At 44.5% G+C, this 22,471-nt stretch overlaps 1 protein-coding gene across 2 annotated transcripts; it reads right to left on the reverse strand.

The window, feature by feature from the left end:
• Positions 1-616: 616 nt before the first annotated feature.
• RD3 (RD3 regulator of GUCY2D) lies at positions 617-22,145 on the reverse strand. 2 transcript variants are annotated; one of them, XM_075749196.1, is made up of 4 exons: positions 22,003-22,145; positions 10,909-11,218; positions 2,844-3,157; positions 617-2,125 (listed from the first exon to the last, which is right to left on the reverse strand). In XM_075749196.1, the coding sequence occupies exons 2-3, from the start codon at positions 11,202-11,204 to the stop codon at positions 2,860-2,862; spliced, it is 594 nt and encodes a 197-aa protein (XP_075605311.1). In that variant the 5' UTR covers positions 11,205-11,218; positions 22,003-22,145; the 3' UTR covers positions 617-2,125; positions 2,844-2,859. The 2 variants fall into 2 exon arrangements, with proteins under 2 accessions (XP_075605311.1, XP_075605310.1); XM_075749195.1 differs by having other exon boundaries at positions 617-3,157.
• Between the last annotated feature and the right edge of the window lie 326 nt (positions 22,146-22,471).

The following is a 22,471-nucleotide window of genomic DNA, read 5'->3' on the forward strand; positions in this document are numbered from 1 at the left end:
CAGCATTCCTAAGAAAAATGAGCACCCCAAGAACAGTGCAGCAGTTCTGCATCCTAACCACCTCCCTAGCTCTACTTCAGTACCTGCTGGTGTACACACAACACAGAAGGTCACAGTCAGTCTCCACACAGCTGGCTACAGGCAAACATGATACTACTAATACACCTTTAAGAGTATTAGCATATAGTAAGAATAGAAACCTCATAGCTTGGTATCTGAATATCTCCGTAGTGTCAGATGCTACTGTGAGCCCAGTGTAACTTGCAGAAGAGGTACAGAGGGAATGATACTGTTTAAAAGTTTGGATTACATTTTATTGTGGAAGTAGAATTTCTAGGTAAGCTGAGGCACAACAGCTGTTGCAGGCACTGCCACAGCCTGGCCTCCATACGATGTATGGCTTTGACCAAAGGGCAGATTTGTCTCCCTTTCCTGGCTATTAAATGAGAATGGTATCTGTTAGCTGGAGGTTGTTAATGAAGGACACAGTATGATCACAGGCTGCTGTGATAGTGTGAATACCCTTCAGGTGAGTTCCTTGGCTTTGTACATGGGGATAGGAAAGTTAGTTACTCCTGATTCTCCTTAAGAAAGACTGAACACATTACAGACACTGTACTGTAACAAAAAGAGCTTTATGTCAGTGTGTCAGAATGTCCCATCTCTCCCAGCAGTCCATCAAATATTGCATCAGTACAGTCAATACTGAAAGTGTCAAAATAGAATGTGAGTGCAAGTAAAATGACTACAGAGCTGTAGCATGAAATTCATTAACTCATCTCAGCCTTCACTACCATACAGTGGCTTGCAAATATAAAAAAAGATGGTTAACTCTTTTCCAAATGAAAATTTTTCTATGAATTGTGATCCCTTGCTAGAGATCCCACATCTTCTAGACAGCTAAGGCTATGCTAAGTCAAGCCTTTGTTTTTACTTCATATACACAATCACATTACTTCACAAGGACATACAGCTAAAAAAACACCAAGCTGCTTGTTGGAAGGCTTTAACCTCCCTCTTGTGGACCTAGAGTTGAAATAGCCCATCCCAAACTGGAAGCTGTAATTGGAAGCCCTGAGTTTTTAATTAAAAGTGAGCTTCTGCTTTCTGTCCCTAGGAGGGTTGCTGGCAACAGAGTTTACCAAGGGACTAGAAACTACAGCCTGGTGCTAGTAAGAAAGCCTTGTGTTCAATCTTAGATAACCCAGAGGGGAGAGAGGAAGAGCCAGAATCCCACAGTCTTGGAGAGCTCTTAAGGGTTTGAGCTTGATTTTTTTTTTTTATGCTGCCCTCCCCCAGCTCTGGAAGAAACTGCACATTTCTACTCTAGGATAGATTTCACGTGTTGGAATTTTTCCCGGAGTTGGCACAGCTTCAAAGGGTTTTATCTTGGCTGTAGTACCCACGTGCTGCTGCAAAGGTCCCCAGGGAAAAGAGTGGGGAAACAGGCAAAAGAACAACAAAGCTATGGGGTCCTTCAGGAGGCTGTACCCCACTGGGATGATTCCCCAAAAGCCAGTCATAGAGGGAAATCCCCATCTCCTGTTAGTCACCACAAAGCATCCTAAGAAGTCACCACAAAGAATCCTTGGCTTCTTTACAGGACCCATGATTTTTCACAGCGTGCCATTGTCTCCTTTGCTGGTGGCAGCTTTCCATACAGATGCTGAGTTAGAGCCTCAGTAGCTTTTCCTCAGCAGCCTTTCCCTGTTTCTTCAAGGTCTCAGCAGAACCATGCTGGCCTATGAGCTACTCAGTTTGCATTAAAGAAACTTGTAATAGTATCAACTCCCTGGCCAGCAGCCTGTGATACTGGAAAGCTCTCTTATGAGCACTTGTGAGAGAAGACTGAGGGCACAAATCTTCATCTACCAGAGCCCTTCAGTCACTCACAGGAGCAGCTTCTTAAAATTATCTCAACTATTGCAGCTGTACAGAGAGCCCTGCAGATAAATGCTGATTTCTTTCACCCTTCCCTGTACATTGATATGATACTTTGGTCCTCTTTCAGGCTTAGCCATAAACATTAATTTCAGCCCACTGACATATTATCGGGATGCAGGGTGGAGCACTTACCTCAGCAACACAGAACACTGAGGGCCAAGAACAGCACTGATGTATCCGCCTGTATAGCTACACAGCAGGCTGTTAAATTTCTATCATCTACTCTGCAGGTGCAAGTTTCAGGGGGCTCTGCCTGCACAAAAGAGAAAATACTCAAGACACCTGAGCATGCATAAGCTGGTTGCTGTGGATAATATTGGTCTTTCATCTCAAAAAGCTTGAGTCTGTTTCTATTTAGGTTGGATTGCTAATTGTCAGCAAAAAGCTGATCAAGAGCAGTGCTGAGGTTACCTGTAAAGTTTCTTCTAGCACTGAGGAAGGTTATTAGTTGCAAAAGGAAGTTCAGTTCCAAATCAGATACTAGCTTTAACTCCCAGGCCTGATCCTGCAAGCCTTATTCATGTAAATGGCTGTCTTGCTTTCAGCAAAATTGGTCCAGACAGCAGCTCTCACTAGCTTGGGCCAAAAACTACATCCAGGCTAGGAGGGGAAAGGGAAAAGACAGACATCACAAAACTAATTCATTTTCCACAAGAAAGCAGTAATAAAAATGAGACAGTAAGTGAGCCTTGCCCTTAAGGTTACTGAATAACTACTAAATTAAAGGAAAGGCTAACGTGTTTGGTAATAAATTGTGTCACACACCATAGGCATCAGCAGCAGTTACTATGGACACAGCTTCCAAGAGAGAGACAGGCAGGAAGAGAGAGCTGGAGCAAAGAAGAAACAGTAGAGCTAAAAAAGGGTTAACTGGGATTTTGAAAGATCACTCTAAAAACCTTGTTCAGTATAGAGTCAGTAATCCTTGGTATTCCGAAATTCTGGCATGCTCCAAACCCTCCTGGTGGGCTGGGTGCCCCGTTCCACATCTTCAGAGATGGTCTTGATGTCACTGATGAATGGGGAAATCCTGGACCGGGATTTAAATGTTGTTAAGGAGAGGCTGGTTTTGTTCTTTGTGTTCCATTGCCTGGCAAGCTTCTTGGCCTCTTCTTCCTCTTTGATCTTCTCAGCAGCTTCCTGCAGGACAGAGCGGAAGAGCCGGGATACTTCCTGCACTTCCGGTTCATATTCAGCAACAAGTTGCCGGAATCTGAAAGTACAGTCAAGGCACAGCTTTGATTAAAAACATCAAATTAGGGATTGCTGCCAAGTCACTGTGTGAGGCTTGGAACTTGCACTTTCCTGCAAAATGGGACTCCCTGGACTGAAGGGAACAACAACAGGGAGGAGCCATGAAGATATGCTCAAGGTCTCTAAAATCACAAGCAAGCCAGAGAATGTAAGGAAGCAATGAATCACCATTTCTCATAAGCACAAGAAATAATAGGGAACACCAAACAGAGCTGGAAGGTGGCAAGTTTGAAACCGAAGGAAGTGCTCTTTTCACACAACACCTATTATATCAGAACTCAGTGCTATCAATAACATAAGAAACAAAATGATCAGACAAGTTTGTGGAAAATGTCCCCATTGCTGCTGATTATACGTGATTGTCCAAATGCAAATCCTTGCTCAAGTAGTTCCTGAACTGCTGCTTACCAGAAGCTGAGGATAAACCAAGGAAAGTCCCACTCGACTTTCTCCTCTTTCCAGTTCTCATTCCCCATTGGCCACTAGACAAACAAAAGTCCCACCAGCTGGGCCAAGAAGAGAACATACCATTCCTGACACCTTGTTGGGTGATTTGGTCCCCAGCCTGGAGAATGTGGGATCCACTCCCAAGTCTCACTCACTGGTCACATAGATATTCTAGTTATTCTGTAATAGTATGCGTTTATGACAGATGGTAATATGGCTACTCTTCTAATAAATATGCAGTTCTTAACATAAAAGTTATATCTACAAGCAGACACAGAGCTAAAATAGTACTTCACTAAAATCCAGGTTGTTACACTTACTTAATGAAAGCTAAAGTGTCTAAGGTCTGTAAGAATTTGATATTTTTCTCCAACAGTACTGAACGAGGATGGAAAACAGTAGGATTGCATTTAAATAAGCCTAATACAGCAGAAGCTGATATAATAAGATCCTGCCTCTTGGTTTTTTGATAAGCCCTAGGAATGTAACAAGGAGTTTAGCACACCATAGAATTGCACTGCTTAATGGTGTACCAAATGGTACCCAAGATAATAAGGACAGAAAGAAAACCAGAGGTAAACCAAAAAAAAAAAAAAAAAGTCTTTGTACGTTTATGCCTTTTGATTCACTGTGGAGGCCTGGTTTGGACATACATCTTAATATTATGCTGTATCCTGGATATTTCAGTGTGCTTCTCTCACAGCAAGTATTGGCCGCTATGTGTACAGCTGTGGAGACACCAGTACCTCATGCTGAGGGAATTTAGTATCAGCAGAAGCACCAGCCCCTTTCAGGGTCAAGCTAGAGGAGTTTGTCACAAAACCTGCCAAAGTCACCAAGATGGGCCTGAACCATTTCAGTTGCTTTGAATGAATTCCTAATCTCCTTCCCCCACCCCCACAAAAATATAAATTTTGAACATTTGCGTGCAAAAAGCCTCTGAGGCACTGCAGTTCACACTGGTACATAAGTACATACACAATGATGCTAAATCTGAATTGTGCAGCTCCTCTAAGAGACTAGGTCTTGCTGAGGGTTAGCGCATAACAGTGGTGACAGATTTGCTGTACGTTGCAAACATCCTTTCTGCCTTCTGAGGGGCCCTTCAGTTGTCAGCCAGAAATACAGTTTTCACAATAAATACGCTTTTCCCTTTATCCTAGTCAGAAGCATAGACAGATGAGCCCATTGAAACCCAAGTGTTCGCAACATTACTTATTATACCAGGGAAAGCACCTTCAAAGGACTTTTACTGCAGAGGTGAACTGAATGAGTCATTCTGTTCTTTTATCTCCATGTGTATTTTAAAGAGACATGTTGGCCTATTTTATAGAGAGAGAGATATATATCAGTACATCCTCTTCTTTTGTATTGGCAATTCTGCACCCAAAATGCCTCATCAGTGCATCCAGTTTTAGAGGCTGTGTGTCATACTGCTGCATTGTGGCTCCAGAGCAGGTAGCAGCATGTGTCAGGCTATTGCTGGACCAGTGACTGGCTGTGGGAACAAGAGGGAAAAATAAGTGGTATGATGGCAAATTTACCCTCTGAGCACAGAGCTCTAATGCTGGTAACACTCCCAACCAATCTAGCTGAAAGTTTTCTAAAATGTGTAATTTTCAGCCTTCATAGTTATCTGCCTGTTTGCATTCTCCTTAGCCATGGCAGCAAGAATTGTTCTGTGAACTCTGCTTTTGCTGTTAAAGATTTACCTCTGACTTTGCAGGACCAACACAAAAATGACTTCATATGGATTTGAGTAGGTGTAAGAAATAAAGAGAAAGCAATCCAACAGACTGTCTGCCAGTCACCCAAAGAAAAGCCGTCTCATTCAGATAAAGAAGGGAAAGGGGACCCTTTCCTCTCCCCCAACAGGATGAACTAACTTTGCCCCTTTATTAATCCTCACGTAACTTCAGTACCAGCACGTCTGTACAAGAGACAACCCATGTATGAAATCCAAAAGGTGTGCATGCCACAAATATTTCTCAGCAGAAAGGATGGACAAATTATCAGGGGCTGAGGTCTAGTTAAACCAGTCTGTGTGTCAGAAAATAGATGGTTTGCTGCAGCCACCTACACATAATTGAAGCCATCTTCCTGAGCTATCAATGAAAGCCAGTTGATATCTCATGGAATCACAGAATCATAGAGTGGTTTGCGTTGGAAGGAATCTCAAAGATCATCTAGTCCCAACCCCCCTGCCATAGGCAGGGACACCCTCCACTAGACCAGGTTGCCCAAAGCCCCATCCAGCCTGGCCTGGAACACTTCCAGGGAGGGGGCATCCACAGCTTCTCTGGGCAACCTGTTCCAGTGCCTCACCACCCTCACAGTGAAGAATTTCTTCGTAATATCTAATCTAAATCTACCCTCTGTCAGCCTAAGGCCATTACCCCTTGTCCTATCACTACATGCCCTTGTAAACAGTCCCTCTCCAGCTTTCTTGTAGACCCCCTTCTAGATGTGCTGGATGATCCAGCAGTCTGCTCTCTGCATAAAACATAGAACATATAAAAGCAGGAATCAAGGAATATGGGTTTGTATCCTGGGAAACAAACTCGACACAAAGCTGCTCAGTGGAATTAAGCACACAAAATTGCACAAGGCTCACCTGTCTTCTAGCACAGGTTAACACCCTTACGGTTTTCATGGAATGGTTTCAAACTAGGCAACTGCACAACCATATCTAGAAATCCTCAACAGGGTTTCCTTACTCATCAGAAAAGTATACCTATCTGTCTTAGTTGTGAAATAAGTTATGATACTACTGGTAGCTAACATGTAATATATTACGCAAGTCACGCAGTCTTAGACATGACTGTCAATAAAACTCACCGTGAGCCAGCACAGAAGCCTGGGGAGCGTGTATATGCACACATAGGGACAAGCACATTTCCCAGTCCAGGCTGTGTTTTAATCACAGTTCAAACAGATTTGTTCTTTAAATTGTGACCCTTTCCTTTCCTCATACAGCCATTAGATTTTAAGAATCTGACTGCACTTGGCTCATACTGGCACTGCTTTTTTTAAAGTGCTGTCACCTGCCTATGTTATTCTGTAGGTCCCCAGTTCACTAGGTTTCCTAAGTACATCCTGAACTTTAAAGACCTGTTAAATCCAATGGAAGTCCGTGGACTTAAACAATATGCTTGTAGTTCAGTGTATTCCTGAGTGCCTGTCTGAACTGGGAGCTCTAAGTAGATTTAGTCATTTGAAGAAAACATGGGGTGCTTAGTGCTAATAATTAACTGCTGACTCCTGAATCTCTATTTTGAGGAGGAATTCTGGTTATATTGTAAAGCCATGAATATCTTTGCTGGAGAAGGCTACTTGACTCCCAAAGGACTATGGCATTTACGCTAACTGCAACGCTCATGTCACATCATGTCAAACTTAAGCTCATAATTGTAAATAATTTCTGATTTTAGTAATTTGTCTTACATTCAAGCTACACTAGGAAGTCCACTTCAGCTATATACAATCCTTAGAAAATTACAGTCCTTAGCCTGTGATATTAATAACATCTTAGATCACCAAAATGCAGGTTTACATTTCCATATTAGGGGTTTTTTGTTTGTTTCTCTCTGCAGAGGAGGACAGACACCCACTGTTTCACTTTTGCTGAAACAGAAAAAAATTAAACAGACCATAACTAGCTCTGATTAGAGCTAAAGTTCTGAATAAAGATGGCAAAAATCTAGCATTCTGTATTAGCAAGCTACTAATCTACTCATTCAGTTTAACTGTGGCAGTTTGGTACTAAGGTCCTCACCAAAATCACTGTCATTTCCTTCAGTTGGCTCCAGGATTTAATTCTAAATATAGTCAGTGGTCTCCAGCTCAGTAACCTAGAGCTAAGTTATACCTGAATGCAGTAGCTTTATTTATATGAGGTGAATCAATCTCCAGATATCTGATGGTATTTGCAGTGTACTTGAATCCTTCCAAAATTTCAAGAGACTCAAAGAAAAGTTTCTATTGACCCAATATACAAAACAGAATCTGAAGAAAACCCCTCCTATTTAAGCAGTGCTCCTTTCCAGCCTCCTTTACATCTAAAGGAGCAAATCTAGAGAAACTCTGCCTCTCAACAGATGTGACTGTAGCCACAAAAAAAGAGGACAATTTGGATAATCATTTAGACCTTTGGAGACTAAAGTGACATCTCTGACAAATCTTACAAAAATGTTTTGTTCTGGCTTTGAGCTTAGAATCTCACAAAGAAGGAGACCTTGCATGACACAAACAAAACAAACTCTGCAGTCTTGCAAGATGCATGCTACTTGTGTTATTTAAGCATTACATGCTTGCCGAGTACATCAAAAAGGACTTCAGCTTTTCAGATGTGTAAGATGGAAGGAGAAGGAACAAGCTTAGGATTTCAGACAGAACCAAGGGCTTCAGTAAGGTGCATGCTCTGCATTTGAATTTCCAAATGCAAGATCACAGGGGGTTTTTTGGTGGAAGTTTTTTCTAAAAGTTACTACATATTAGAAAGTCACAGGGTATTCAAGAGGAAACATGAGTAGTGCAATGTGATTAAAGTACTTCACTGGAAATGTGAAGATTTCGGTTGAATTCCTGTTATACTCATCTTGTGCAATTTTGGGGAAGTTTCCACGTTATATCTCACTTTCTGAGAGGAAAAGTTATACCATTTTGGCTGTCTTTTAGCTAGATTGCATTGCCCTTATTTCTCCTGTACATTCGCAGTCCTAGCATGGCAAGCCCCATTCTTTTCCGTTGTTTCCATGTCAGCAATGAAGATTTCTGAACCACAAGGCTCTCAGGTAGAAGGTAGAAGAGGGGTCAACTGTTCACATTTCCAACACGAGAAGGGATTATCAAATAAAACTACTATACATTAGTTTGAGACAAGCAAAATACAGTTTTCTACAGCAGGGTCGTAGTTCACATGTAGAACTCTGCCATGGGGTGCCACAAATGCTAAAAGTTTACATGAATTCAAAAGAAAAGCGAAACCCCACAACCTATTGAAAGAAAAAGCATTGTAGAGCAATTATGGACAGAAGGATCACTTCTGGCTCCAAAAGTCTCCAAGTAACAAGGCACTGTAAGTTGGAGGCTATATACAAGATACTGTAATTGCCCATACTGTTATATTTCCTTGCATTTTTCTTGTCTCTTTTCCTTACACTGATGCTACTGGCCACTGTCTCACATGCAGATTGCACATCAGATCAAACAGACCTTTGACCTAATCCAATTCTGTCATTTTCATGGCTATGACATTCCCTTCTCAGTCACAAAATTGAACCAACAAAGGTTATGCAAGCCTCAGTTTTTAATGTGGCTCTGCTAACCATGCAAAGTGCATAGTATGGAGCAAACAAAAACATGCCAGTTCTTGAATCATACTGTAATACAATTTATTGTAGGCTATAATAGCAATTTATAAGAGGATTTTTAAGAGGATGATTTTATCTGTTTTCAATTATGCCCACATAGAGCCCACCAATGTTGCCGAGTGTGTTTATCTACTGTCAACAGTATGCTGAATCCTGAACAACAGCTAACAACTACTACAAGTTGCACTGAAATCACACGTCTTGTGTGATCTCAGTTTAAAAGGAAAAAAAAAAGCAAAACAAAAAGAAAAAAAAAAAAAAAGCAGAGCAGCAGCAAGTTGCTATATGGCTCAGCTTAATACTCTTTTCTGAAGGAGATGATGAACTTGGGGCCCCTCCCACATCCAGCAACTGAAACCTGCTCTCATGGAAAAAACCTGTTTGCCAGACAGGCCTTGCTCAGTGGCCCTGGGGATGGTGAAAATAACTCTGAACCCCAAGGGGTTTGTAGTGCCTTGTTTACAGTATAGCTCAGTTGTACAAAGACAGGTGCTGTTCCCAGCAAACTTCCACTGGAGAGAACTCTGCCATTGAATGATCCCAAATCTCTGATTCTGCCACCATGGCAACCTTTGCAAAAGCCAAAGCCCTGCACCAGCTTGCTTCCAAGGTTCAGCCTCAGGCAAGATGGGAACTAGAGAGGTAGCTTTGGCATCCTTTCCTGGCCACCCCCACTGTAAGACCAGCTATTTCCAGCCCTCTTATGGTTGTAGTTCAGGAGCTGTAGATTCATTTGTTCAAGGGAAAACAGGTGCCAGCATTTGCAGTGAGGGACTGCAGGGTGCTGAGCACCCCATTGTATATGGCCTGCCAGGACTGTCTTCTTGGTAATCCCAGCTGAAAAACGTGTTGAAAGAAGGGAAGTGGATTATAAAAGCCCATTTCACAACTTTGCGTTTGCTAAGGTAGACTTCAGAGTCACTGGTCACACTCACCTGCACTGTGCTAAACAAGAGGGTTTAACTTAGAAGACCCCTCCCAAAGGAAGAGTCACCTCCCTTCCTTCCAGTTTGCATGCTACAGCAGGCTTGGATCTATTTTTGAAGGCATTCTTACAGGTTACTCAGCTGGCAAGCAGCAATCCTATGTCTTAACACTTGAAAGGCTCAAGAAGCTGTGTCTACATCTACACTGCAGAAGGCAGAAACACTACCTAACTGTTCAAGCCAGCTACATGCCCCACCTGCATCCTACTCCATGTCAAGTGTGTGGAGGGCAGGTAGGGGAAGGAGAAGCATGCAATCCCTCCTTTCTCCGGGAATACCTGGCTCACAGGCTGAAAAACACAATAGCACCTTTTGGCTAGTCTGGGTACTGGGGTCAAATGCCTCAACAGACTTGCTGGGCAGCTTAAATCAAGGAAGCAAGGCTCCAATAAGAGTGGATAAATACCAAAGCAGGTTGTTCAGAGGCTGTGCAATCTTCACTCTTTGAGATATTCAACAGTGGACAGCACAAGGCTCTGAGCAACCTGATCAACTTTGAAGTTGGCTGTACTCCAAGTAGGAGGTTGAAGCACAGACCTCCAGAGGTCCCCTTAAGCCTCAATTATTCTGAAATTCTAAAGACTGAAGCAAAAACCATCACAATACTGACACGGTAACTGTTCATCAGGCAAGACAAAGCTACTCTGGCTGCTCAGGAGCATAAAGTACTCAAGCCAGTCTCAGAGGGAAATGGCATTTAGTAACATTTTGGAGGAAAGGATACCATGTTAAAATGATGCAAAACATTAGATTTCCCTTCTTCCACAAAGACACTGTCCCAACATGACTTATGATACAGGATGCCAAGTTCTGGTTCTGTTGGTCCTAACAACTCTCATTCCTTCCTCACATATCATAGAGGGGGGAAAAGGAAAGGTCTGTACTATCAAGATCTTTTACTGTACCTGAGTATGACAGGCCCACAGTAGGAAGGATGTATTTTGGTACACATATCCTCCAGCTGCAGCCGTTCTCCTGGGCTGATATCATAGCTCTGCTTTGGATAGCTGACCAGCCAGCCGTAGTCCACCCCAGTCTTGATCTTGCGATACTCATTCTCCCGCTCTCGCTGCTGCTTCTCTGCCTGCTTGGTCTGCCAGCTCAGCTCCATCATTAGCGTCTCAACCACCATTTCTGTGGGGTTCCTCTGGGAAACGCGGTTTGGGGGCTCATTCCACCTGAACCAGGATGCCAGTGACATAGTGCTCTGAGTGCCTTCATTGGGAGTGGGTTGAGGGGAGGGAGGGAGAAAAAAAGAACAGCGCCATCATCAACACACCTCAGCTGAGAACATTCTCCCCCACACACCCCTTGAGTAGCACCTAAAAGTGCTACTGGATCAGCCACTAAGAACTAACTAGTGCTGAGCACCTTGAGAAATCTCACCCATAGCAGCCAACTTGTGCGGAGGGTGAGACAAAGCGTGAAGAGGCAGAGTTTCCCTTGAACTTGCAGTCACCACATAATTAAGATGACAGTCACAGGTCTTACATCTGAAATCAAGTTATAAGGATATCTTTATCCCTCCAGGTTAGGCTGGGGAACCATTCTCCTGCCCACACAGAAGAGCTGGGGCTAGGACTCGCCTGTCTGATCCCTCATGGGAGGGCACACCTTGCAGCAACCCTACGTGCAAAAACTCAGCACATGGAGTCAAACGATTGCTGGTAGCCACATTCAAGCCAGCAGGAGATCCTCAGGGAGGAGGACAGGATAGGTGAACTGGTGCAGTGGGCTGACCCTGGCTGGAGGCCAGGTGCCCACCAAAGCTGCTCCGTCACTTGCCTCCTCAGCTGGGATGGGGGGAGGGGGGGGAGAAAATATTACAAAAGGCTCATGGGTCGAGATAAGGACAGGGAGATCACTCGTCAATTACCATCACATGCAAAACAGACTCAATTTGGGGAAACTAGTTTAGTTTATTACCAATCAAAATCAGAGTAAGATAATAAGAAATAAAAACCAAATCTTAAAACACCTTCTCCCCACCCCTCCCTTCTTCCTGGGCTCAACTTCACTCCTGATTTCTCTACCTCCTCCCCACCAGCAGCACAGGGGGATGGGGAATGAGGGTTGCCGTCAGTTCATCACACATTGTCTCACAACTCGCACTCTTCCCCTGCTCCAGCATGAGGTGAGGTCCCTCCCACGGGAGACAGTCCTCCACCAACTTCTCCAACACAAGTCCTTCCCACAGGCTGCAGTCCTTCACCAGACTGCTCCAGTGTGGGTCCCTTCCACGGGGTGCAGTCCTTCAGGACCAGACTGCTCCAGCGTGGGTCTCCCATGGGGTCACAAGTCCTGCCAGCAAACCTGCTCCAGCCTGGGCTCCTCTCTCCACAGGGCCACAGGTCCTGCCATGAGCCTGCTCCAGCACAGGCTTCCCATGGGGTCCCAGCCTCCTTCAGGTGTATCCACCTGCTCCAGCCTGGGGTCCTCCATGGGCTGCAGGTGGATATCTGCTCCACCATCATTCTCCACGGGCTGCAGGGGGACAGCCTGCCTCACCACGGTCTTCTCCAGGGGCTGCAGGGGAATCTCTGCTCTGGCACCTGGAGCACCTCCTCCCCTTCCTTCTTCACTGACCTTGGTGTCTGCAGAATTGTTCCTTTCCTGTATTCTCACTCCTCTCTCTGGCTGCAAATTGCTCCTTTCCCCACCCCCCCACCCCCCCCCTTCTTAAATCTGCTATCCCAGATGCACTACCACCATCACTGATGGGCTCAGCCTTGGCCAGCAGCAGGTCCATCTCGGAGCCAGCTGGCATTGGCTCTGACAGACACAGGGGAAGCTTCTAGTAGCTTTCTACAAAAGCTGCCCCTGTAGCCCCCCTGCTACCAAAACCTGGCCATGCAAACCCAATACACCTGGGTAGGTTTGCTGCTGCTGTAACACAGGTGGTAGAGCTCGCACGTACTTAGGTCATACTGGCAGGAGCAATAGCTGCATTAACTACAAAGCCAGGCAGAGCTTTAACCATTATTTAGCAAATGTGTTGTTGCATGCAGGAGGAGAGGCTACACCATCTACAAGCTGAAGTCCAACTATCAGCTATGTGGGAAGAGTACGCCTTAGGTGCTACCATCAGCACCAAGGGAACTGAGACTGAGCTGAGAGGGAAGTAGCAGCATGCCAAGATTTAAACTGTAACTACTTCTAAGTGAGAGGTTTCTGCTGTAGGGGAGTTACCCAGCACGTCGAAGGCAGAACAAACTGCACCAATCAGCTCAGCAAAAGATGGAACTAACTGCCCACTGAGCCAATCCCTTCACTTCAAGAGGACAATGCATGGAACAAAGTTATTAACTGTTGTATTTGTATTTAAACACAATGGAGTCCAAAGCAGGCACTAGGGACCTGAACAGGAGCAAAACAGCATCTGTTTCTTCACACAGCATACTTACGTGCCTTGTTGCTCCCTTCCATTAGCCCCCAGGGAGAAGGGGTGGCCCAAATAACGGTTGCAGCTGGGATTACCAAAAGGCTACTCCTGGCAGTAGCTCAATCAGGACATGGCATCAAAAGTTAACATGAGGGCAATGGATTAAAGAGCCTGAATCTGCAGGGCCTGAACAAATCCTCACTGCCGAGACACAGACATGAAGACAAACATAAAAGGGAGAAAAATAGGTTTTGATTTATGCTGCCATATTGAGGCCTAGATCCTCTAGTGTCTGTGCAAATCACCGGAAGCTCATAACTAGTGCTCCCACTAGAGCCAAGAGCTCCCAGAGTCCCTAGAAGGGCGATGGTCCATAGGATTCCACCTGGAAAACTGTCACCGTCTGCAAGAGGCGAGAAGGGTGCTTCAGTTGCTTTCATACCTTTATCACTTGCAGTAACATAGCCTTGTTCTCTTTCAAAAATGTTCATATCATGTCAATACATCACACCATTAAAGGAAAATGCTCCAAAAACCTGGATAGTCTGTACAGTGCCCCACGTTTAAAGCAATTTCAGGGTCTAATGCTTAGGCTTTTCTAGAATCAGGAAGTTTGCCAAACTGCATCAAAGAACTAGTTTCTCTAGTCCTACATCCTACCTCTCCCAGTAAGTGATACCAGTTTCTTCAGAAGGAAGATGCAAAAGGACTGAATACTTCCACAGGACACAGATCTAGCTACCTAGGTGTGTAAGGCCACAGGTAGTCTTCTGAGCCCATATAAACATTAACACCTTTGCTAGTTTACAGTGCTTATACGTGAGGGATCGCTGTAGTGACTGTTTTCGCCCTGGAGTATCAGCTATGATTATCCATATGACAGCAGCCATAGTCAGCAGCTGCGGGAAGTAACCCTGCTCCTATCTCATTTCTGTGCTCTGGAGAAGGAGGAGCAGCAGGTTCTTTCATTTGCTTTCATCGCCAGGGTGACTCCAGCTAACAGCTCTCAAATCACCACACAGCGCTCTGGCTGCCTGCTGCTGACTTACTTGCCCAAGACGTTTGAATGAACTCAGGCTGGAATTGATGTGCTGAGAGCTTCAACTCCATAATTCCACCATCCTCACATGTACCTGGATCTTGCTACATGGTGGCCTCCACTCACCATTACATATTATTAAGGACAAAGATCCTTAAAACTTAAGACCTTTTCCTTGGTCTTATCACCCCTTACGTATCACATAGGTGAACACTCTACTAGCAAAAGTGAGTAGCAAAACAGACCACAGACTGTTGTAACAGATTTAAAAGTCTCCTGTTTCTTTTCAGCTTGAGGGACAACAGCAATTTTTCCACAAGCTTTTACAGGTATCTGACCAATTAAGGTATCATTATTATCTCCATTTGTGCCTTCACCCGATGAAGGTGAGCATGCCCTTCTGTATTGTACCAGCAAAGGGTTAGCTTGCTTTGCTTTTATTCTGGCTATGACCTGGTTTCACATTGGTTTAACTCCGCTGACTTCAGTGGCATTAGGGTAAATCAGTATAAACCAGTATAAGTGTGAAGCTGAGGAATGTCCATCCTTCCAGCTATTCCTAGCTCACCAGAGGAGCAAGAAGGGAATTTAATGGTCAGAACAGGGAAAGGTGGCAAGGAGACCTGGGCTCTCATTTGACCTGCCCTGGCTTTTACATGGTCCTGGGCTGTTTTTACCGCCTTTATGTTTTTATCTCACAGGTCTCCCTCAAAGCAAATAGTTCTGCATGAGGAGAACCGTTTTGCCTAGAACTAATATTGCAGAGGACAATCAGAAAAATATTTTAGATGCCTTGTCTGAGCAAGGCCTGCTGAAACTAGGCTTTGCACTGTCCCAGAGCTTTCATAAAACACTGGTAACAAGCAGATTTGCTTTTGACATGGGAACACAGATACCACTGAACAGGACTTCCATTTGTCTTCCTCAAGTTACTTGAAAAATCCACTTCCACATGAGAAGATTATAAAGTAAGGCAGGCAACTCATCTGCAGTTTAAGTGGCCTGTTCTCAAATGAAGGAAAATCCTACCCGAGCATTTCAGGCACACTGGCAGCTTGTGCTGGCTGTTCCCAAGGGAGCCTTGTTTGTATGAGATTGTTTCCTTCCCCATCTCTCATCCATCATCTCCTGCTTTTGAGAGCTGGAAACTGGCCATCTCTATTTAGCAGGCTTGACAAGCCAACACTCTTCCCACTACTGGTCTTTGCAGCCTGCAGAAGATACTGTGGGCTCCATTAAATTAAAACCAGCAGCAACAATTAAAGTTCACATGCAGGCTAATCATTAAATGACTCAAAATGGCTTTCCTATTAGGAAAGATTCAAAGACTGTCAGCAGGATGTGGGCAACTAAAGGAAGGCAAAACTTTCAGTCTGACCTTCTTATTGAGGAAAAGGACAAATTTAGGCTTTGCAAGCATTCATATTAAAATTATTAAAAGAAAGAAAGAGAAAAAGATCTGAATACAGATCTTTATGTTGTACAATTAGTCCATTTTCTGGTTCCCTGTCAGAGGCTGTCCTGGGAGCTGACATTAATCCAGTTGATGAACTACTCTGGTGTTACTCAAGCAAAATTTCAGAGTGGTTTATGTAAGTTCCACTTTGGAAGCAGTTCTGGGTTTCAAGACTTTTGCCTCATTGACCCTAGACCTTTGTCTAGAAGGCAAACTTTCCCCTCACACTGTCGACTGCAAGTCTGACCAACCACCTCACAAGGTTTTAAGCATAATTTAGCAAAGTTAAAGTCTGGAATACCTCGCTTTCTCTCTCTCACACAGCCTCTGAGGGGTTTCTTCAATTTTTAGTGATTGTTTCTGAGACTTTTTCATGTAAAAGTCTCCTGTTAGCTTTAGTTCTAAAGGGGCTTTTTGCCTCTCTCCCAATCTCATTTTTGTTCTCCATATTGTCAGCAATTCCTGCATTTTTCTCCTTCTCACGTACTTTACAGCTTTCTCCATTCTTTCCTCACAGCATGTTCTGTACAATTTCACCTCATCTCCCCATATTTATCCATGTGATTTCCTCTTCTTGCTCCAGAGAATGCACCAAAGAATGATCAGAAGTATTAAAGTCCACATGCATTATTTGATTTTTCACCTTCCTAAAACAGGATTTCAGCCTTTCCTAGCTCTTTTACTAACAAAGGGAATATGTTTCCATAGCTTGCTCCCTGGCTGTTTTTTGGCCAACTGGAGATTGTTTGTATAACCCGACAGACATCAGTCTCCTTCAGGCTCTTGCAGGTTAGATCACCACTTGCTTGTTACAGCAGGGCTGCTTTATGGTAAACCATGAGTCAATCAGCAGGACCTGTTTGCCTTGCAGAAGATGAACTTCTGAGAATAAAAAAATTCCCTTTCCATTGACCTTTTTCCTGGTTCCCAGCTTCCAACACCCTCCAGGACAGGAAAGGAGTAGGCAGAAGGTGGGAAATGTGCATTTGTGAAAAAACAGAAAACAACTAAAAAAAACCCCCAAAACCAAACCAAAACAAAAAAACCCCCAACAAATCAAAAAAACCCAAGAATACAGCTGAAGTCTCTATAAAGGTATGTCCTCAGTTTGACAAGTCTCCTGTGGTTTGCCTTTGCCTTCACAGTCCGTCAGCTCAGGAGCACTACTGACAACCCTTAGTGACTCTCAGTAGTCCTGGGGGTATGGTAGTTGTGTCAGAGCAGAAGGAGAAAAGTCTTAGGGGGCTGGATGAGTAGGAGCCTAATCCAAAGTCCAGTGGTATCAATGGAAATCTTGTCATTCAGCTGGCCATAGATAGAGTCCCAGGAAATCCATTGTCATCCAGGCAAAGCTTACTGACAAACTGGACTGAGTTGCTGGGAAATGCCTGCCTTCCCTTCTTGTGGGTGGTAGTTTCTTACTACTACAGTCAGAGAGCAGAGAGATAGAATTTGTTCATGCAAGATACTCACCCAACATTTTTCCACATGTGCCAGATCAGAGGGTAACAAACAAGGAAAATTATTTCTAAAAGAAGCAGGACAAGCTCCATCCTCAAATTGTACTCATAGTTGTACTTTTTAAAAAGACATGCAGTCATGGGGAAAACAGATGATGTGAAACTGCAGAGCATATTAACTAAAGAAGCAAATTAAAAAAATAATTTAAGTTTGGATTACAGTATCTAGAAAAGCTCAGTGTCCTTTGGTTAGCAAAGGGTATCTAGTATCTCCCTGGACTGCAACTCATAGGTAGATTAAAGCTGGTTTGGCTACACCCATCTCAGAAGTCTGTATGTGCTAACTGATGCAACATTTAACCAGCTTCTCAGGCAGAATTTGCGGTCATGGCTATGCTGCTAGCAATACCTGCATGAAGTAGCATTAAGTAGCAACAGCATCATAGATGAACCCAAATTCTATTTTTCCTGTGACAAAGATATTTTAATTTTGTTCCAAACAAAGAATCTTAGCAAGTTCTATTTAAGATACTGCTGCCAACACCTTCCTGATTTTATTTATATAGTCCATCGTAGCTTTGTAAAAGAATCCCTGTTCTCCACCGCTTTTCTGCAATTACTTACCATTATCCTCTCCATACGGAGACTTTTACCTCACCAGGGCCCGAAGAACCCTACTTCCTCTCTGTCTGGAATCTCTCTTCTTGTTTAGTGACATGGAAGTCTACGGTGTTTACAGCTACTTGCCATGCAATTGTAATCTCAGTGAAAATTATGAGAACCTCAGCCTGAGAGCCCACATCTATCTCCCAAAGTTGCTACAAGAACATTAATGCTGAAAAAGCAGTAGAAAGAGCTTTTCAATCAAGAAACTTAAAAGCAATGCAAATGCCATGATATTAATACAGTAGTATTCCTTATTCTGACCTGCAGAATAGAGAGAACTCCTGGGGACACTCAGGGGTCTCCTTACAGACCACAGCAGAGAACCTGTGTTTTGCTTTGAGCATACCAATTCTCTCACTGTGATGGACAAAAGCTATTTCTGGCATCCTCCCCCTCCGAGAAAAAAACAAAAAACAAAAGTTACAGTGGTTAAAATGTATCCAGGGATATGACCTTGTTACAAGTAGCAAGGAGTTTTGAATAACAAAAGTGTAGGGGATAAAGACAACACTTTGAATGAAACATTATTTATTGCCAAGTCTTGGTGGCTGCTCCTTCATTAAGGAGAGCAAAAAGAGCCTCACAGCAGTGCCTAAGAATGAGCTAACCATGACAGGGCACTGTGGCACCCAGCACCCAGCGGGGCAGTGCCCATGGTCCGACCAGCCTGCTGCAGGCTGACAGCTCCTGCTGCTGCCCGCGTCTGCTTCTGAACGACAAGTGCTCTCAAAAACGCGACAACCACGCTGCCACTTGGCATACAGTCTAATTTCAGCATTAGTTTTTCTCCAGCAGATTTTGCGTTCTCAGTATTACGGAAATGGGCTGGCTCTTTGTCTGGTGTAATTGCCACAGAGAGTTACAAGCCACTTAAGCCATTTGTGAACGTGCACGACTGTAAAAATTGCCACTAGGTAGCATAACAGGAGGACAGTCGGAGCATATCACATGGTATGAGAATCAGTCAGAGCATATCACATGGTATGAGAATGAAAAGCGGTACCGTTTCTACCAAAGGAAAACTTGAGTGGCCTTCTGAAAATGCCACAACGGTTATGGTATACCTGGGTATATCACATTTTCTACAGGTAGTAGCCCTCAAAAGATTTTTTGTAATGCAACTCTTTAAAATTGAGAAAAAGACTGCTTTCACCTCCCCAACATTTGTGCAGTTTGTAATACATTCTTAGAGCTTCAACCTTTTAGAAAACGAGTCTATCTGATGCATTTTACATCTGCACTTTGATTGCAAAAGGGGTAAAGAAACATGAATTCAGCATGAACTGAGCTCCAAGCTCAAGTATGAATGAGAAAGATATTTCTCAATCGCTAGCCAAAACATGAGGAGAAAAGGTAGCTGATCTAACTGGTGCAGCTTCATGAGCTGCACTAATATAAAACAGATTTGCCTCATTGAAGTAGAAGAGCTGTGTTGATTAACTCCAGATGAAAATCCAGTCTACAGATCTTAAAGAAAAAGTGAAGGAAGGGCCTAGAGCTCTACTAATGGCTGGGACTCTCTACAGAAGATAATCTTTGTGTTATCTACAGAAGCAAAAGGGTGGGTGTTACTCAAATCTGCTTATGAAGCGGAGTAGCATTTTACAGTTTGTCTACTTATCAGAGCAAATTATTTCCATCTGCTGAGAAACAGGACTATTTTCATGCCAAATTCCCACTCCTGCTTTAAACAATTTTTTCTAATAGCAACCATAAAACCACTCTATCATATACAACTTATACTGGACTGTTATCTAAACCTACTGAAGCCAGGAAGTTAAAACACACTGATTTGCTCTGTTTGCCTAACTTGTTATTAAAACTTCTATATTTTGCTCAGATACGGCTATCTTACTGTAGTGGATCAAACACATCTTCAGTTCCATATCTTACTGTGGAACTTGATCTCTGCAGACTACAAAGTCAGGTTTCCAGTCAGGACAGAGGGACCTGAAGTATTCCTCACTATTTATTCAGCCATGTAAATGAGAGTTTGGAAGGTAACACAGACACATAGCTTTCCTGTTATTAAAACTACTCAAACCACAAAACAAGTATTGCTGCAATAAAGCAGCCATAGCATCTGATGGAAGTCTCCAACACAAAAGGTTTTCAAAATTAAAACTTGGAGAAATCCCCAGCTCACCTTTCCCTATTCTGCTGTCATTGTAACTACACAACATTATTAAGGAGGCAGTAATGTCACAAAGTAGAGTTTCTAATACTCTCATTCACAGCAGATATTTATATCTATAGAATTATATAAAATAAGAGCCTGAAACTCAGATCCAAAAGCATATTTCACCTGTTAGGTCTACTGAAGATTATTTTCTTATTCATATGTTGTGGCATAGACCAGACTAAGTGCTGTGAAAATGGGTGGGTAAGATGTACATTCTCCATCCAGACCGAGGACTGATTCTGCTGTGAAAGCAGGAGTAACTCATTGCCTCATAAGGTAAGAATACATTTTAACAAAGACCTGTACATTTGTATTCAGTATTGAACCTTGGTTACAGTATCTATCAGAAAGAATAGTTACCAGAAATCCCCAAGTTTTACTCTGTCTCAATTCACTGCAGAAATATTAACCTAGGTGGGAGTTTCTCCTGTACTGGAAAATACTAAGACTAGTGTTAAAGTTTGGTCCTTGTGACAGGAATTACTTAAAAATACACACAACTCGCACCTCTTTTGTTTTAAAATTAGCACCCAGAAGAAGAATGCTAAGCTTACAGTTTGAAAACTTAAGCCTCTCTTCGTAGAGATCACATACAGCATAGGGAGCAACCAGCAGAGAAAGGGAAAGCTCATGCTTTTCTTCCTGCAATGACCCACCTACAGCCCATCCACAGAGAGCAGCCATGTACGCAGTGAAGAGCTCTGTCTTGAGACAGATTTTAATCAATGTGTTAGCATTTAGAGATGTGCAGTGTAGTCTATCCTCAGTTACACAGCCATAACTCCAAAGCTATCTGACTGACCTTAGTGGTATGACACCGTGGTTACTACACATCAGACTTCCACACGGAAGACATTTAGTAGGGCAGGTGTCTAATCTGAGAGATCTTAAACAGGAGTGGCATAAGCATAACGCAGCATAAACCATGCTTTCCTCCTCGACTGCCTGTTCTTTACGTAACCAGTTACCCAGCACTAATCCACACAGGCAGCCCCGCGGTGCTGTGTCCGAGCCCAGCCTGGGAGAGCTGTCAGAGCACCCCGGCCCTGCCACCCATCCCGCCTCACCTTTGGCAGCTGCGCTCCCGCTGCTTGTGCGGACAGACGGACCCAGGGCGAGCAAAGAGGGTACCAGAGAGAGGACGTGGTTTGAAGTCAAGCCCTCTAAACCGGCGCAGCAAGCTTAAATCCACATTGGGGTATGGATTAGCTCTGGTGACGAGGGATAACAGCTGGGCTTACAGCAGTGTTTTTAAGCTATTAGGGCTTGGTCCAGTACCTCTGGAAGACACAGCTAGCGTCAAGAATCTGACACCTCTCGGCTTAGGCAGACTTCGGTACCTGTTTAAAAATCCCTCCAAAACCTGAGAACTTTGTGGGGTTTTCTAATCTGCAGCGGAGCCGACACTTTGAAGAAACGAATGCAGTTCACGGAATTCCGCCTTTCTAAAGCCGTTAAAGCAGGGTCGCTGCGTTACTCCCTTCGCCCCGCACCTCCAGCTCCCAGCCGTCACCCACCCCAGCTCCGCGCCTCACGGCCCGGGGCCACGGGCGGCCGTTAGCTCTAACGGCGCTGCCCTGGCGAAGAGCGGGAAGCAGGCGACCGCCGCTCCCTGGCAAGAGAGTCTCTCGGGCCGGACAGCGATAACCACACCGGCGGCAAACGCAGAAACTGCCCGGAGGGCAGCCCAACGCCAGACACTTCGCGGAAAGGGGCGGGAAACACAGCTGTCCCCTCCGCTTGGCACCACGTCCGTCCCGCCGGGCACCGCCACGGCACCCCGCCCGCCGCCGGCAGTGCTCCCTCCTCCTTACCGCGGGCCACTCGCTCCCGTCCCGCCGCCGAACGCTGAGGCGAGCGGCCGCGCCGCTCCGGGGCAGCGCCGCCTCAACACCGCCCCTCCACCGAAGTTGAGCGGAACCGCCGCTGCCGCCGGTTTCAGTCGGGCGGAGGCGCGCCCGCCGCTCCCCCGCCGGCAGCCGCTGTTGCCATAGCGACTACGCTAAACCGATTTGGCCAGAGGCGGTGCGCTCCGCCGGGGCGGCCGCTAGGCCCCGGCCCCGGGACGGCGTCGGGCCCTCCGCAGGGATTTACCTCTACAGATTAAATTTGCACTAATAAATAACGGATAAATAAATGGATCTATTTATTTTGTTTCTCGCCAGGGCCTTCAGTAATAGCTACAGCTGTCCAAGGAGATTCAGTCACAGAAGTCACGCAGATTTCACTAGGTTTGAAGGGACGAAGGAGGATGAGGGGTTGGCATGGGAGCTGGAAGAGTGT

The sequence above is a fragment of the Balearica regulorum genome, chromosome 3, assembly GCF_011004875.1.
Source record: "Balearica regulorum gibbericeps isolate bBalReg1 chromosome 3, bBalReg1.pri, whole genome shotgun sequence".
NCBI lineage: Eukaryota > Metazoa > Chordata > Aves > Gruiformes > Gruidae > Balearica > Balearica regulorum.

Bases quoted from the DNA above. Each gene is read 5' to 3' on its own strand.
- RD3 (XM_075749196.1), bottom strand. From the start codon at position 11,204: ATGTCACTGGCATCCTGGTTCAGGTGGAATGAGCCCCCAAACCGCGTT. The intron at 3,158-10,908 runs GTACAGTAAAAG...CTGTACTTTCAG, and splicing joins TGTGGGCCTGTCATACTCAG to ATTCCGGCAACTTGTTGCTG.